General features: G+C 37.1%; 2 protein-coding genes across 2 annotated transcripts; one reads left to right on the top strand and one right to left on the bottom strand.

Annotated features, from left to right (window-relative positions):
* LOC109232399 lies at window positions 10,503-15,160 on the top strand. Its single transcript, XM_019398150.1, has 7 exons — window positions 10,503-10,964; window positions 12,785-12,854; window positions 13,086-13,141; window positions 13,286-13,361; window positions 13,495-13,531; window positions 14,511-14,625; window positions 14,781-15,160. The coding sequence occupies exons 1-7, from the start codon at window positions 10,678-10,680 to the stop codon at window positions 15,019-15,021; spliced, it is 882 nt and encodes a 293-aa protein (XP_019253695.1). The 5' UTR covers window positions 10,503-10,677; the 3' UTR covers window positions 15,022-15,160.
* Window positions 15,585-17,156, bottom strand: LOC109232400. Its single transcript, XM_019398151.1, has 2 exons — window positions 16,403-17,156; window positions 15,585-15,898 (listed from the first exon to the last, which is right to left on the bottom strand). The coding sequence occupies exons 1-2, from the start codon at window positions 16,990-16,992 to the stop codon at window positions 15,739-15,741; spliced, it is 750 nt and encodes a 249-aa protein (XP_019253696.1). The 5' UTR covers window positions 16,993-17,156; the 3' UTR covers window positions 15,585-15,738.

Raw genomic sequence — 17,630 nt, forward strand, 5'->3', positions numbered from 1 at the left:
ACCGGCTCAGCAATTTTCTAGTTGCTCTTTAACCTTCTCTACTCAACCCGTTCTGAAAGGCCGCGAGTGCCATCCCTTCGAACACGTTTGGTAGGGTCATCCTTACCCTGTTGAATTGGGCGAGGAAGTCTCTCAGTTCCTCTCCCAAGGACTGCTTGATGGTGAAGATTTTGTTTACTCTTGTTTTGGATTTCTTGGCCCCGACATGCGCTGTCACAAACTTATCGGCCATTTCTTCGAAGGTTTCTATGAAGCGGGCTGGTAGCTGTGAATACCATGTTAATGACCCTCCCGTGAGGATTTTTCCAAATTTGTTCAGTAAAATAGAGGATGCTTGTTCCTCGGTGAGGTCATTGCCCTTCAAGGCGGTGACATAATGGGTCACGTAATCTTCGGGGTCAATCGTTCTGTCATATATCCTGAGATACGACGACATTTTAAAGGTCTTTGGTATGACATGTGGGGTTGTTTCCTCGCTATATGGCTGCTCTATGAATTTGCCGGCATCCCTCTTTGGCAGTAGCTTAGGGGCACCCGGTATCTTGTTGGCTAGTTCTTGGTGTTCTTTCATTTGATCTGTGAGCGTTTTGTTTTCATTCTCCATTTCTTCTATCCTCTTAAGAACAAGGGTGAGGACGCCGTCACCTGCATTGTTAGTAACATTGTGAGTTATACCTAGTATTGGTGTCACGTCCCGACCTCGGGGAGCGCGACCAGCGCTTAACCAAGATACCGGTCAAGCAACCTACTTGATGCCTTCTGCCCAACCTTACCCATGAACAATGATACCACAATATAAGAATCAGTAACAAGGGATAGACATGAGAAGAGTAAAGTATTCCACATTCTTTCTCCATTACTCAAAGGATATTTATTTTACAATTTCCATAATATTACAAGTTCGTAGTTACGAGAGAAAAATATGTTTGCCAAATACCAACACTTCTAGTTCACTACCCAACATCGAAAACCACCCACAACATGTCTACGGATCCTCTAAGTACAATAGAAGAGTAGTATGGAAGTGCCGGCGACAAGACCCCGGCTATACCTTAAAACATAAAGTACAACGTCAAGTGATAAGGCTCGGAATAGAGTAGGGCTCACCAAAACCTACTGAATAGAGAGTAACTACTAACGAGGATCAAAGCTACTCGCTGATGAACCACCTGCATCCATAGAATATGTTGCGCCCCCGGCAAAAGGGACGTTAGTACATGTGGAATAATACTAGTATGTAAAGCTAAAAATGCCTCTTTCGAAATAGAATGCCAATATAAGAAAGGGAAAACCATGAAAGCAGCAAGTAACAATCAGTGATATCCAAATGCCAAGTTAAAACATAACCATTTTCAAAATACGGAAATAATATTATTTTTGGTTGGGAAATCATTAGCACTGATATACCACCGTATTTTAAGCACGGAGTTTGATCACGCCCTATCGGCTAGGCTATCTCTCCAAGAATAATGTGGATTGGCATATGATACGAAAAAGAAAGGTGTTACCAAGAGTAGGAACCACCATGCGCGCAACATGGCATCCGATCACCACCCGACTGGCTGGGTCGTCTCCGCACATATGCCGTGTGAGTCGACATCAAATCTAAGGCTATCAACAATCTCATCCCAATCAAGAGGAGTAATCTCAACACATCAGACTCATCCCAAAGAAGGGGAATAATCACAATCCACTCCTACACCGACACGTGTAGTTTTGTGTGTGGGTCGTTACAACCTACCCTTCCTCGGTTCGCTAATGATACTCCCAAAAATATTTTGTTTTGCACTCAAAGGAAATAGAAATACAAATACATTCACCTCATAATCTTTCACATCATATACCACTTCATTAGTAGTTTCAACCACTCGCAACCTCATTATCTCATTGACTCTCTTGGCCATACATATAATTCTTAATTCAAGGCACGATGACAGTATCTCATATTCCACACTTTTATTTCTTTACTTTCAAGGATTATCATCATAAACATCAACGCATAGAATATTCTAAAATCATAACTTAAGTTCATTAGTAATGAAGGCTTTAGATACAATAGTTTTCTTTCCAAAGTATGGCTTGTAATCACAACACAAGTTAAAAATCATAAACGAGTAATATACTATTTCTTTTTGAAATGCTTCTCTAAAAAGGCAATGCACAGTCTCAACTCACGGGTAAATAAGGACTAAAAATACACTGGAAACTCTTACAAAGGAGATCATGGTGATTTACAATTGAAACATAGATTCAAATCATATGCACTAGTTACAATAACCATGGCCACATTTATATCTCACTCTTACTTCTTTCACTTCCAAACATAGTCATAGTTTATCAACAATAAGTGCATTTGGAGATAGAAACTTGATATGTATATGAGCTATATGAGTTTTAATTAGATTGGGTTTTCTTTCCAAGTTAAACATAATAGACTTTCATTTGAAACACTGATTGAAGTTATAACATTTTTAAAACCTAAACCATACTCGAACACATTCCCGAATGAGATCATGATGAGATAGGGATAATTGGAACACGTTTTGAGTATATACATCTTTCAACATAATGCTTACTTGGGATACTTGAATTTATTAGGAACAACTCGAAACATGGAAATTAGGAACATGGGCCAACCATACTTGAAACTTATGGGAATATTATGGAATTCGATTCTAAGAGAGAAGTTTAGCCAACACACCTTTTTTAAGCTTTTCTTAAGTTACTACAACGTCCTAACACTTCTAGCAATATCAATCTATAGGAAGATAGCGAAAATCGGATACTAATTAGAAGGATTCTCATGATATAACTCTCTTGGAAATTTTATCAAACACCTACTATGCAAAATCGAATGCAAGGATCTACAATAGTAATCTCTTTCTCCCTCAACCAATTTCAATAAGAAACTACTTGAAATTGGTTAACAACCATACATACTACCTCTTATTGGCACATGCATGGCCTATCTTCAACTCCACAATCTACTTAGATCCTAAACAAACTTGCATGTATGATGTTGGACAAGAACTTAACTGGATAAATGTCACGCCCCAAACCTGGGGAGGCGTGGCTGACACCTAGTGCAGTACTGGTCCGAGAGAACTACTCTGTAACTCATTGTTTTCTTCTAGCTATCATGGGCCAACATGGCCACAACTTGTAATGTGTAACTATAAGTGGGCAGGCGCTGTATTAATGAACCATCGTTCTTAAAACATGAATACATATGGGTCGTCAAGGCCTCTGACATACTGTACAAAATGAACCTCTGTCTACAAAGCCTCTAAGATTATTTAACATCAAATGGGACAGGGTATCGGCCTACCCATAAGTCTGTAGCAAAACTTTAACACGATGACTCATAGACTCGGCTGCACTCCGAATGAGATTGAGTCTTACCGATCCTTCACTGAATGCTAACCTCGTCTACTATGAGGGCTCGTCAAGCTGATTATTTATACCAGCAGGCATGAATGCAGCGTCCCCAACAAAAGGATGTCAGTACGAATAATGTACTGAGTATGTAAGGCAGAACTAAAACATAACCATAAGTCAACATTAATTNCAAGGATCTACAATAGTAATCTCTTTCTCCCTCAACCAATTTCAATAAGAAACTACTTGAAATTGGTTAACAACCATACATACTACCTCTTATTGGCACATGCATGGCCTATCTTCAACTCCACAATCTACTTAGATCCTAAACAAACTTGCATGTATGATGTTGGACAAGAACTTAACTGGATAAATGTCACGCCCCAAACCTGGGGAGGCGTGGCTGACACCTAGTGCAGTACTGGTCCGAGAGAACTACTCTGTAACTCATTGTTTTCTTCTAGCTATCATGGGCCAACATGGCCACAACTTGTAATGTGTAACTATAAGTGGGCAGGCGCTGTATTAATGAACCATCGTTCTTAAAACATGAATACATATGGGTCGTCAAGGCCTCTGACATACTGTACAAAATGAACCTCTGTCTACAAAGCCTCTAAGATTATTTAACATCAAATGGGACACAGTGAGGAAATAGTGATAGAAATCCCCGAAGGGTTCAAATAACTGGCACGAAGCCCAAATATGGCAATCAGCGCAAATCATGATGATAACAAGTAAATTTCAGTCAATACGCAGTAATTCATCAATCNCCAACAAAAGGATGTCAGTACGAATAATGTACTGAGTATGTAAGGCAGAACTAAAACATAACCATAAGTCAACATTAATTAAAGACATATAAGAATCAACCTGGATCTTTGTATGTGCATACTTACTATACTTATATATATATATATATATATATATATATATATATATATATATATATATAATGCTTCTTTTTGATACTATTATCCATATCTCATGATGCATGACTTCCCAACTGATCAGTGGTAATTGCTCGAAATATATATATAATGCTTCTTTTTGATACTATTATCCATATCTCATGATGCATGACTGCCCAACTGATCAGTGGTAATTGCTCGAACGGCCGTTGCACGGTGGTAAATATATGACTGCCCAACCGGTAGTAAATAATGATACATAACTGCCCAACTGGTGGTAACTGCCCGACCGGCCGTAGCCAGGTGGTAAATGCATGTCTGCCCGACCGGCCGTAGCACGGTGGTAAATGAATATGCATGGATGCTCAACTGGTCGTAGCACGGTGGTAAATGAAGATGCATGTCTCCTTAACCGGCCATAGCACAATGGTAAATGAATATGCATGTATCACTATATTAAGAGCATTAACATCTTTATCATATACCTTAATAGAGACTTAGGAACATACTTAGACATGCTTGAATATCACTTTTACAGGAATGAATAACATAGACATCCTTAACTGCTAAGAGTAGAACCACTTATGGAATAGCATTACGTTTACGTATCGTTAGTTGGATTATGCCAAAAGAAGGAAGGATTAGCCTTAACATACCTCGTGTTTCCAATACAATCCAATAACGTACTAGTATGCCAATCCTTAATAAACTAGGACCGGCCAACCAATTACGCACCAACCAGTCATGCGATAAGCAACCACAACAAGATAATCCATGAGAGATGGAGGTATAAATTCTCTATTATGATTTTGCTGCCCACGTTTTGCTCCATCAAAAGATAGAATTTTTTTTGAATTAATATCCCAAGGTTTCCTCTCAATCTCTCACGTTTCTGTGCCTTTTAAGGCTAGGTGTGATGCTTGTTCATAATATATATATAAGCTTGCTAATACTTAATGGGTTGTGGGGCCCACATATAATCATTTAATAAGAAAAGAAAGCTTGGCCATGGGGAAGCCACCAGGACATTCTTATTCATGGAATATGAGTCATAAGGATGGAGATTTTAGTAGCCCCACGTGGACTTCACAATTGTCCCCTATTTTGGACACTTGTCTTCCACAACTACACATGGAATCCTCCTCCCTCCACTCTTTCCTTAATTGTTGACACATTAGATATACTTGCACTAGTCACCTACTAAAATTAGACACCCATTCCATGACCTCACCTAATTTGCACACGTACCCACCCTTTTATTCTGCCTAATAAAGCACTTTAACTCGTAAGAGACCACCTACTAACTTATAATGCTTAGTCATTCTAGCTACTTACACGTGGATTGATTCCCACACAATAATTATCTACTACTTAATCTATTAACCTTCCACTAAGATCCAATATTTAACCAATTAGCCACATAATAATTTCTAGGTCTCATTTCACTTAAGTAATAGTATACTTCATATACCTTACTACAATATACTATCATGGTCGTGTGGTATATTGTATAACACTAATCCATAAATACGGGGTATTATAGCTTGGATCGTATTTTATCTCAAAATGTCAAACTTTGGCGATACTCAATTTCTTCGATTCGTTTACCCTCTGACCTTCATAGCACTTACTTATCACTTGTTTGACATATAATAAATACTTATAACCTCAAAAATAGTCTTGTCCTTAAACTTATGTTAATTATCTTATGACAAATCCAACGTAGAAAAGTACGGGATGTAACAGTAGATGATGGTCTAGTGAGTGGTTTCCATGATTCTTGAAGATTGGGGTAAAAATGGATGATAAGAATGGCTAGGTCTTCTCCCTCTCTCTCTAAGATACTCTCACTTCTCTCTAAAATCGTCAGATATTTGCTCCAAAATGAGCCCCAAAGGCTTTTAATCAAAATGGGTCGGGTTATAAAAATAGAAAATGGATCCTCCGAACTCAACTCTACGGTCGCAGAATGGACCGCAGAACAGATATGCAGCCCGCAAAATGGACCGCGAAAGTAATGCCAAAAGCTGGGTTGGTCTGGACTAGTCCACGGTCCGCAGACCAATTATGCGGCCGTGAGACGGACCGTAGAATCCCCCTCCCTTTGAAATTCTTCATAGCAAATCTATGAAGGAAGTGCGGACCGCAAAACGGATATGTGATCACATAATGGACCGTAAAGCAATCTTCAAAATCTAACTATTTTCTGCTCAACTCCGCGATGGGTATGCAGCCCGGGAATGGTTCTGCGATCGCGAACTTGACTGCAGAATTGCCTTCTTCTGCCAAAAATTTCCATTAACTCCTTAGAAAATTTTTCAACATAAAAAATTCGTACACATTAGTCTACCTCGGCACCACAAAATCATAAATTCCTTGGCGAAATTTTACGGAGCCTTACAGCTGGAGGGTCTGGTTGGTCACCCTGCTCGTCTGCTCGTTGATTTTGTGGGCTCTTGTGGTCTCTATGGTCGTGCATGGAGTAGGTTTGTTAAGCACGCTTACTAATGTATCGGTCAACCACACTCGAGGAGCTTTATCATGGCAGGTGGCGTCCCTTCTCCTGTGGACGTGGAGGACCCTTTTCCATTTGGTTTTGTTATGCTACAATGAGGGGAGGCGACCTCTCGCACCTGGGGGAGGCAGTGGGTGTCACGTCATCGCCTAGCATTTTATATCTCTCGTTGATGCCGTTCATGAGGTTGCAAGGAAGTCCCCTGTCACTTTAGAGGGTGTTTGGCTTTTAAGCACTTTTTTAGTTTGTGTGGTGTTTGGCAATGATAAAAAGTGCTTAAAAGCACTTACTTTTAGGCATAAAAAGTACAAAAATAAGCCAAAAGCCAAAAGTTGGATATTACCAACTTATGGCTTTTGGTTTAAAAGCTATTTTTTATAAGCCAATCCAACCACCCTCTTAGTCCTATCTCCGTGGTTACCTGCCATGTAAGTTTTCGCATGTGCAGAGAAAGAGAAAAACCTTGTGATTTGTTAGGTTAGCAACTCACGTGAGTTGTGGATCTAAAGGAAACTAAAAGATTAGCTAAGAAATCCCCACAGACGGCACCAAACTGTTTGGCCCAAAATTCAGATCCGGGTTCAACCAATTAAATTTAAATAAAGTAGAGTCTAGCTAATATTAATATTCAAAAGACAAATAACCGATTTTGTAGTATATAATATGTATGTTTGATCGAATGGCAATGAATGCAGATAGCACTAACAATATTCAATGACCAAAAAGGTGGAAGATAATATTAAATAATAATAAATAGCAATGAATGACATTTACGTAAATAAGAACATGCAAGCCACCCGAAAAAGGGATGAGATTTGTGGATATTCCTTCTGACTATGATGAATGATTGATGAGCCTTCGAATGTTCAAATAATTCTTGGATCCAGTGGAAAAGTTATGCAAGGATCTTAGTAAATATATATTTCTTGTGTGCTTGTAATAAAGCCAGATTCTCTCTATAAAGTCAATATTTTTTCTTATAAATGAATATTTTATGCCTCCTATCCTTCTGTCGCTTTCTATTTATAAGGAACATATACCTAGAATACCCTAATAGTACAGGTACTGAGAATATCCACTAGAATATTTTCGTCTGATGTCTTATCCTAAAATTAGCCGTTATGCACTCTATTTGCAGAGAGTGCTCAACCTCGACTCTGATCTTCGCTGACTCTTCGATCTCGATCTTTGTCGACTCTTTGACCTTGGTCTTTAACAACTTCATTGGCCCTGCCCTTCACTTTCTTAAGAGATGGCTTCGACGTCGGGCAGGCCTTTATCGAAGTCGTACTGGCGACACATGGCAGTTCACGAGTGTGTTTTTAATGTTAACATGGTTTGATCATGTCAAAGGTAATTTTTGACCCATACATTAATGTTTGAGAAGTTACAAATCATCTATTACTTAAAAGTCATAGTAGCTATATATTTATATTACGAATTTGTCAATTTGTATGCAGTAGCAATCCTTTCACGAACAAGTATATGATTAAATTTGCCACATGGACGCTGGAACCAAAATCCACACTTGGATAACTTAACATAAAATTTCTTTTCTTTCAGAGTCTGAAACACAATTCTCAACTCTCTACTCTACATGAAGCTATATTGTTTGTGAAGTTAAACTTGTAAAAATACTCTTTGTATCTGAAAAAGTGTCGGTAAATTTTATAGAAAGCACCAGCTTGAGGTTGTTCCAAATGTTGGACTTCAACAATGATAATTACTGCTTCTTCAGTTTGAGAATCTTCTTGTTTGTCGCAAGGCCCAACTAAGAATTTGATTTGAAAAAAAAAAAATCACATGGTTAGAGTTAATAAAGTGATAAAAATATTTTAAATTTGAAACCGTACACTTGTTTGTTTGAGTACATTAAATTCAATTATTTTTAGGTCGGTGAAAGGGAGTGCAGAATAAGGTCTGATTTTATTGTGTCCATTATAGTTCACCCCATCTACCTATTGTGGAGGTCAATTATTACTCCCTAGCTCGAGATTGCAATTTGATATAAGACTCGATCCACCGCTAGAACCACATCTGACTCCTCTAAAGGAGCTCTAGTACGTACTGCAATATACCTTAATTATTTAAATTAAGGAGATACTAGCCATGTATTTGCAATATACTTAGGATTTATTGTCAAAAGTATTATTTATTATTTACTAATATGAAGTTTAATTCAAAGTCCTAAATATATTTTTATTTCACTAGTTTTAGGATACGCGCGTTGCGTGTGTATCCTATTTCAACGAGTATAAAGTTTTTAAAAATCATATAAATATTACATTAAAATTAGAAAATAAAATTTAAAGAAAAGTGTAAATTCTTCGTTGATCCTATTTAGCTAACTCAATAAAGGAAACTATTATGCCACATAGAAGTACTCAATCATCTCAATCAATATATTCAAATAAGAATTTACTCCACTTATATAATTTTATTCGATTTCACAAGTTATCATGTTTTTATTTATATTACTTTCTTCTTGGTTTTTAGGCATGCATTTTTTGTGTGTACCATATATCAATGAGTACATAATTTTTAAAAATTATTAAATAATGCATTTGGATAGCAAAACAAAATTAAAAAGTATAAGTTTATGAAAATAATGAAAGTTAATTTCATTTAGCTAGCTCAATAAAGGAAGAAATATATCTCATTGTGAATTTTGGCGTTGTTTCTAATTATCGCAGTTATCTTATTTTCTTTTATACTCTTCATCATTTTTTGTTATTAATTGTTGAGTGTAGTTTTCAAGTTTTATACACAAAAAATCCGTTTGAAGAGAAAAATATTTTTTGTGTATGACATAAAAATTGTACAAATAAAACATCAACTAAATTAGAGCCATGTTATATTATTCAAAATTCTTAGCTTTGTAAACTTTTAAATATCAAGGCTTCTAACATAGTTCGGATAAGATATGATTTAATAAATAAGTTTTTTGTTTTTATTTTTACTTTTGGATATGAAACCAATTTTGTTTCAAAACCACGTACCTTTCAACTTCTTGATATTGATGTCCAAAATATTAGGACTTTCGAATAGTTCATTACAAAAGATTTAATAAGCAATAATTTTTATTGATAGCAAAGTATTAAATATTATAAAAATAATTAAATAATATTTTAATCAATGTGTAATATATATTTAAAGGGAAAAGCCGATCAATATATAGATATAGATAAATCAATATTAATCAACATGGTTGCAATATAAATAGCATTACTACATATACATTTCATGTTGTGAGAATTATCTTTCGCCAAAAAGTTTACAATTACAAAAAGGCATATGATGAAGTCCAATCTTTGTTGAGCAAAGATGGTGAACTTTGACTTCGAAACTAATCTATATTGATTAATTAGTTCCAATATTAAGTAAATTATCTTTAAACTTTTAAAAAAGTGTGAATATATATTGTAAGTAACTTATTTCTGCAATGAACTAAAATTAATTTAAGCTAATTTCAATCTCCTAAAGAGTCATAAAATTAACGTGAAAGATATTAATTATACTTATGTTAGTACTTCAAATAAGGAAATAATTTATACAATGTAAAACTTAATCGATTATAAATTTCTAAATATTAGGAGTTTCTATCGACTTCAAATAAAGAATGATTTAAGGTCCTGCACTTAGGTGATTTCAAATTCCTAACTATTGGAAAATAGTGAAATGACCATTTTATGTAGTATGAAATTATTATTTTTTAAAGGGCAGAAAAGGGGAAGAGATTTTGTTTCTTTCGTTTTCCTGAACTAAACAAAACTTTCTGTTGGATCTTTGGTCTCCTTGGCAATTTCTTTTCCGAAAATTCCCAAAATTCTTTGCTAAAAGAGCTAGAACTCAACTCTGCAAAACCCCCAAATGGACGAGGTGGTGGAGGAAGTGGAAAAAGTGAAAAAAGAGTTTGAAGAAACATATAAACAGACCCAACAACACATCAATTCCATTCAGGAATATGGCAAATCGACAAGATTAATTTCAGAAGAGAAAAGTTCACTCCCAAGATTGAATGGTGTTGCTCAAGATGGAATGAATCTGCTTCAATCACTTCAATTCAAGCTTGATCTCTTAGCCCCACAACTCCCTTTTGATGATCAAGTTGGAAAGACTCAGTCTTTGGCTCAATCTTGGAAAACCCAAATCCAAAGGTAGCTTTTTAAGCTTTTTATTTATTGATTGATTGATTTTTCTGTTACACACCATGAAACTGTGTAGAAGAGTATATTCTCAATATCCAGTTTGCCCTATTTAGAACTGTTTCATTCCAATACTGTGTGTAAAAGTAATGTGAAGGAATTCAGCAATGTGGGGTTTCAAAGGTTGATCAGGAAATGCGGATTGTTAAATTGTCTTGTTTTCATGTGATCAAGTTGAAAAGTTTCAGTCTTTGGCACAACTTTGGAAACTCAAATCTTAATGTGGCTATAAAGTAAACACTTCATACATTTGTTCCTGGTAGATGCTATGATACTGTGTAGAAAAATAGTTGGGGCTGCAGAGTTATTCGGTAGCTGCGCTGTGGGAGGTAGCAGGTATCCGGTGCAATAGTCAAGGTGCGCCCAGGCTGGCCCCGACACCACCATCTTTAAAAATAAAGAAGGGAGTAGTTGGGTGTGGCAATATGTATTTCTCTTTATTTATTCTGCACTATTTGGATTTATTCATTCCAATACTGTGTATAGGAGTAATGTAAGGAAGTCAGAGATTTTGGGTGTGAGAGGTTGGTTCAGAATAGGGAAGATTTTGATTTGTCTTGTTTTTTGGTTTTTAGATAATGAGTCGGTTGATCATTACTTGGTAATACAATGTGGAACTTGACAAAATATGGGTGTTCTTCTTTGGAAGACTGATTTAACCGAATTGGGTCTTTGGAATTAACTTAGTCGTTACATTATAACGGAAGAATTGATATCCAGAAAGAGAAGGTCTGGAGGAAATTTATTTACCCTTTTCTTTAGAGTTGCTAGTTGCTAGATTCTTGAGGTAATTGAAGAGGGAACTTGTTTTGGCTGCTAGGTTACAAAACCCAGTAATACTGGCCAAGGGCTGCCTTACAAGAATCATAGACCACCTGTACATTGTGTAGGTTATACTTGTCTGTATTGATTGTTAGTGTTGAAGAAGTAACATGCCATGGTCTTACTATGGGAGTGAATGCTAGGCTTCTAAGAGCCAACATATTCATAATCCATAAGACGTGTCATAAAAATGTGAGCATTAAGATATATGTGCAGTAATACAATTTGATAAGATGTGAAATGATCACATCAAATCAAGTATGCAAGTAGAACACATATAGGATGAAAATAAGAGAGGTCTCGATGTTTTTGTCATTTCTTATGTAGGCCTCCAAATTTACAGTCCGTAAGTGTGACATTATGGTGATTGATGTTGCTGAAAAGGATAGGTAGATCCAAAATCACATGGAGGCAAGGTGCCTTCAAAGACCTAAAATCTCTTAGAACCAATGCAGATTTAGCGAACAACAGAAAAATCGAAGTAAAGGATCCATATGTGATACTAAAAAACTAGTTGGGAATTTGGTTTTAGCTATTGTTTGTTACACTTGCATTAAGTCCGAATGTGGATAGATATTGGAATGAAAATGCATTCGAAGCGAAATTGATATAGAGGATTCATATAACCAACCCCAACTAGTTTGGGATCGAGGCATAGTTGTTTGTTGTCCTTTTGAAAAAGCTCCATTCCAGGAGACGAGGAGTCAATAATATATGCTTTTTTGGAAGAGTTGTTTGGTTCATTATTTATTTGTTTCTTTGGGTATCCTGTTCTGTGTAAGGTTTGGGCTCTTCATGAGTTTGTTCCACTGGATGTTTAAACTTTTTACTCACTAACCATGATCATGGTGGGAGGACGACGTGATACTATTCTCACTTTTGCATGTATGAAATTAGTTACTACCATATGCTTTCCTCTTCTTTCATTATTTTTTAAATGTCTGTTTCAGCTTGAGGTTGAGTTTGAGAAATGCTAATTTACAAGCAAAGGCAAACATGAGGAAAGCTGCCCAAGAAGAGGTAATTTGTATATTTGTGTAGAGATTCTGTTTAGCATGCCAGAATTATTAACTTCCGAAACATCCTGCAATTTATCCTTCTTTATGACTGATACTCACAGAAGAAATCATTCTGTCATCTTTGTTGATATGATGTCAAACACATGGAAACTTATTACCTGCAATGTCTCCTCTTTTGGCCCTGATACTTACAAAAGATGTCATGTTGACATCTGTTTTCATATGATGTCAGAGGGAGCTTCTATTGGGAGGTGGAGAAGAATCTACAGTTCGCAGGCGAAATCTACAGTACGTGGTACTTTTTGAGTCATTATACTGCCGTGGTTACATCTTCAAAAGTTTAAGCGGTTGTGCTTTTGTGGGCAGAAGTATCAAAAATTTTCTTTCTATAACTGAGGTTCTATATATCTAAACTATTACTGTATTCTCCAGGACAAAAGCTGGAATGACATCTGCAGCTGAAAGTATAACGGAGAGCCTACGCCGCACTCGCCAACTTATGGTTCAGGTTATTGCCATCTTTCTTCTATTTTGATCTGCTTGATTTTAACCCTATTTTCTTTTTACTCGTATTATTATTTGTGAGATTTATATGTTGCATAACAATGCTTGTTCTCTTGTCGTTTATATTATGCTTACAGGAAGTTGAAAGAAGTGCAAGCACTCTAATGACAGTTGGTAAGTACCTTTCCATGTTTATGAATGACATTCACTCTTGGCATGATATGTCCTTAATCTTTATTATCAGTTTACTTTATGTTGCTTCATTCAGATGACGTTTTCTTTGTCTTCTCTAGTTCTTTTGCTATTTATTGAGTTGTTGTTACTTCATAAAAAGATTTTGATTGCATGAAATGGATGGTTAAGTAAAAGTTCATATTGCGATGAAAGTTTTTTTTCCTTCCCCTTTTCCTCCTATCTTGTTGAAGGGGATATAAGATATTTCTTTAAGAATGGTGTTATATCGACAGAAGCATCAACAAACTGCAGTTCTTCTTGTTATGCAACAAAAATAATAGGGTCCCTTTCTGGACATAATGTTAGGAAGTGTGTCAAACATGCTACATTTGTAATTGCAGCGAAAACGAATTCGGTTTGACAAGTATCCTGCTTGCTTCTGAGTAGATTCTACTTTAGTTACTTTTGATTATACTCCTGAAGTAATGTGGAAAACAAAACATCATAAACCTCAATTTCAGATATATGCCACTTTTGTTGGTCAATCAAAGCTCAACTTAGAGCTAGGCCTTGTTGTGTTATTTTGAGTGATCACCCAGGTTAAGTACTAGGTAAGTGCACTTAAATATGTTTACCTCAGTGTAAAAGTAGCCTTATAAATAAACATGATCTGCGGCATAAAAGCTTAATGGGTGTAAGGAAAAATGTAACCAAAACTTGACCAGAAAATACATTGAAGTTATTTATTACATGGCTCGATGGATCTGTCCCATCCAATGTGGTATGCTGTAGATGAATCGGTAGATACATACACCTCTTGAAAGATGACAACAACATGGTTACTTTTACATGGGCATTTACTATCCAATGTGGTGAGTCTGGTGACTGGCTCTATGACTTTTGGACCGTATTCTTCATATCCTGAATGTGGAATGTAAGTTGAGACTAGATGACAATGTACACGGTCTGGATACTGCAGATGAATCAACAGGGGTATTAACGAAAGCTGAGAGTGAATACAAAGGCCACCGCTCCTTGCTAACACGAACGCGGAGCCTTCTATCCACAATGCAACGGCAGGACGTTCTGGACAGGTATCATGTGACAATGACTTTTCTAAAATAACATAAACCTTTCTTTGCAATTCTACTGTCAATTCTGTTGTATCGTACTTTCTTCCTGCTTGTTAGTATGTTGTTTAAAAGTGTATTTGACCCTTATTGCAACACTAACACAAATCTGTGAGCAGGGTGATACTGGTTGTAGGATTTACTATTTTCTCCTTGGCCGTTCTTTATGTGGTGTCAAAGCGTATTGGCCTGCTCAAGTTGCAGCGTAAGCTAATTGAAGCTGTGAAGGCTGGTACAGCTGGACAGGTGGAGATAGTACCCAGAGTCGGTAGAGAAGGTGCAAATGTTGCTCAGGTTCAGATGAATCCCGTACCCGAGTTAAATGTACCCTTAGAACAAGCAATGCATGATGAACTTTGAATTCTCTTTAGTTTTGTACATTTTCTTTGTTACATGCAATTTCATCTATGAAGCTCCATATCTTGGTACAGCATTTCAATAACATAGTTTTGTGTTCTTTTGTTTTTTCTATTATTCACAGCTTGCCTTGGTCCCTTCATCTTTGGTCTTTTTACTCCGTTGGTTATATGTTTTTGATCTTGGTATTGTAGACACAGATAAACAATATATGCCCAGTAAGAGAATGCATGTACAATCTTGTTGTGTTCTTGCACTTGAGCATAGCATTTAGTGGCGAAGGCAGGATTTTTGCTAAGGGGCTCAAAAATTAAAAAATTAAAAAAGATTGTGGCCAGTGGGAATAGAGTAAAACCAGCAACCTCACAAGGTTTGAAGCCCCTTGACCACTGAGATACGCTTTTAAGCTATGCAAGGGGATTAACATATAATATATAGAGGCACAAAACGGACTTTGCCTTATATGTACAGTGTAATTTTCCGGCGAAGGGGATTCTGTTGAACCGCCTTCCGCCCCCCTAAATCCGCCTCTGATAGCATAAGCCTTCACAATGAGTAAAGCAGAATGAAATGACATCTATTTTCTATTTCAACTCCAAAATTGACATAGCAATACTCTTTGTAGATAACCAAATAAAATTGAGAAGGATGTGGAGTTCGAGCCATTTATAAGTGGAAAAAGGAAAATGAAGAAACTATTTTATACACGTATAATTAAGATTATGCTAAGAGCCAGAAATTTCTATGAGTTTTGGTGTTGAGAAGGTATCCTGCAGTTTGGCCTTTCCTCTGTACTGCAACACAGGTGCATTTGCTGTTCTCAATCAAATATTCTGCCATATCCAGTCCCAGCCCTCTTAGCGATACACTTCGTCTTGGCCTGGCCACACAAATACAAAGATGATTTACACTTACTCAACAAGGAGAAGGGAAGTAAAGGATGTTTTGGGGTGGGGGGCGGGGGGTGGGGGAGTGTTTGTTAGATGCATGTCCTAATTCCCGAGCGCCGATTGGCGCATGGGTTGAAACTCATTGAGTAATGGGCTTGCTCCTATACCCATTGTCCACTTTAGCGCGTGTGTCATGGTAGAACTAGTATATGCGCCAACCAATGCTGGTCCGAGTTCATGAGGGCCAATTGGCACACGGTGTGAAACTCGGTAAGTAATGGGCTTGCTCCTCTACCCATTCTCCACTTAAACAACGTGTGTGTGTGTCATGGTTAGAACTAGTAATGTGCACCAGCCACACATCATGCGCTATGCACTTACCACTTGACTATAGCTCGGGGGCGAGCCATTACTTTATTACTTGGATTACCATATTCTACAGTTCTTGTAATTCTCATTTTGAATTAGATAATGTGAAAGGAATACAAACTCACCGAAGTATTACGTTAGAAAGACTCCTTCTCTGACCTATAACAAGAACATCAATACCAAGAGATGCAGCTTTAGCAAGAATGATAGAAGCCTTTTCCTTGGCATTGCCATCCATTTCCACTGTCTCTGTACAAACCTTTATTTTAGGTTGTGCAGCCTCACATGCTTGTTTCATTGTCCCAAGAAAATCCATGTATCCCTTTCCTCCACATCCTCTGACACCACCGTCTTCCGCCGCGTTGGAGGGCGTGGACGACGGTGGTGATGCAGAGGATGCTAGTGATTTCTTAAAGAAAGCACCTAATGGATTATTGTGTATGCCTCTTCCTTCTTCGGATTGAGAGGATAAAGAGGTCGTGGACGTGGACGATGATGTAGCTGAGTTTGGCAATGGCTTCTTGATGAAAGAACCAAGGAGATTTCTCCATGCATTAGGGTTACCAACATGCAAAAGAATCAACGTGTCTTTTTCCGCGACTGCATGGGAGAGCGCGTATTGAAGAGCGGCTGCTGATTCACGAGTTGGATCGGCTACCACCATTACTTTTCGTGTTGAGTTCTTCCCATCTGCCATAATATGGTCTCTGGCCATTAGTTACCACCGCAACCGCGAACCGCCCCCCTCCACCACCACCACCAACGTTGGTTCTCTCCTAATGATGAAACCAGGGCTTGTGGGAATGGTAGAGGAACGGTAAACAAGGAAGAAAACAAGAATATGAGGCTGTCATCTTTTTAGGCTTCTCGTATATATATGATACTCATGTATATATATCTGTTAAAAGGGTAGTTTCTTATACAAAAAAAATAATTGTGATTCCTAAACTTAATGCCTTTCTTACTGTTTGAAAAAGCCATTAGAAAGACCAAATGAATGTCGACCTCTCGTGTTGAAAGGGTAACAAACTTTTCACCTTCTATGTTCTCCATATATACATACGTTATTATATATGGAGAACATAGATAAAAGGAAAAATATGTTATTAATTTATTATTGATAGATTATATTTCACAATGTATTAGATGCATCCTACAAGTGACTCCCAATTTTGAAAAGTTAGGTCTTCAGGAAAGCCTGGCTAGAACCACAGTGCAAATTCTCGGCTATTTGAAGAATTTTGTTAGGAAAATGACATTGTATAACCGCCCTTAAAATAATACAAATTTTATATACTTTTTTGATTACCGAATATAAATAGTTTCTAGTGCGGGCTAAAAGTGATATACCCC

The sequence above is a fragment of the Nicotiana attenuata genome, chromosome 9, assembly GCF_001879085.1.
Source record: "Nicotiana attenuata strain UT chromosome 9, NIATTr2, whole genome shotgun sequence".
Taxonomy (NCBI): domain Eukaryota; kingdom Viridiplantae; phylum Streptophyta; class Magnoliopsida; order Solanales; family Solanaceae; genus Nicotiana; species Nicotiana attenuata.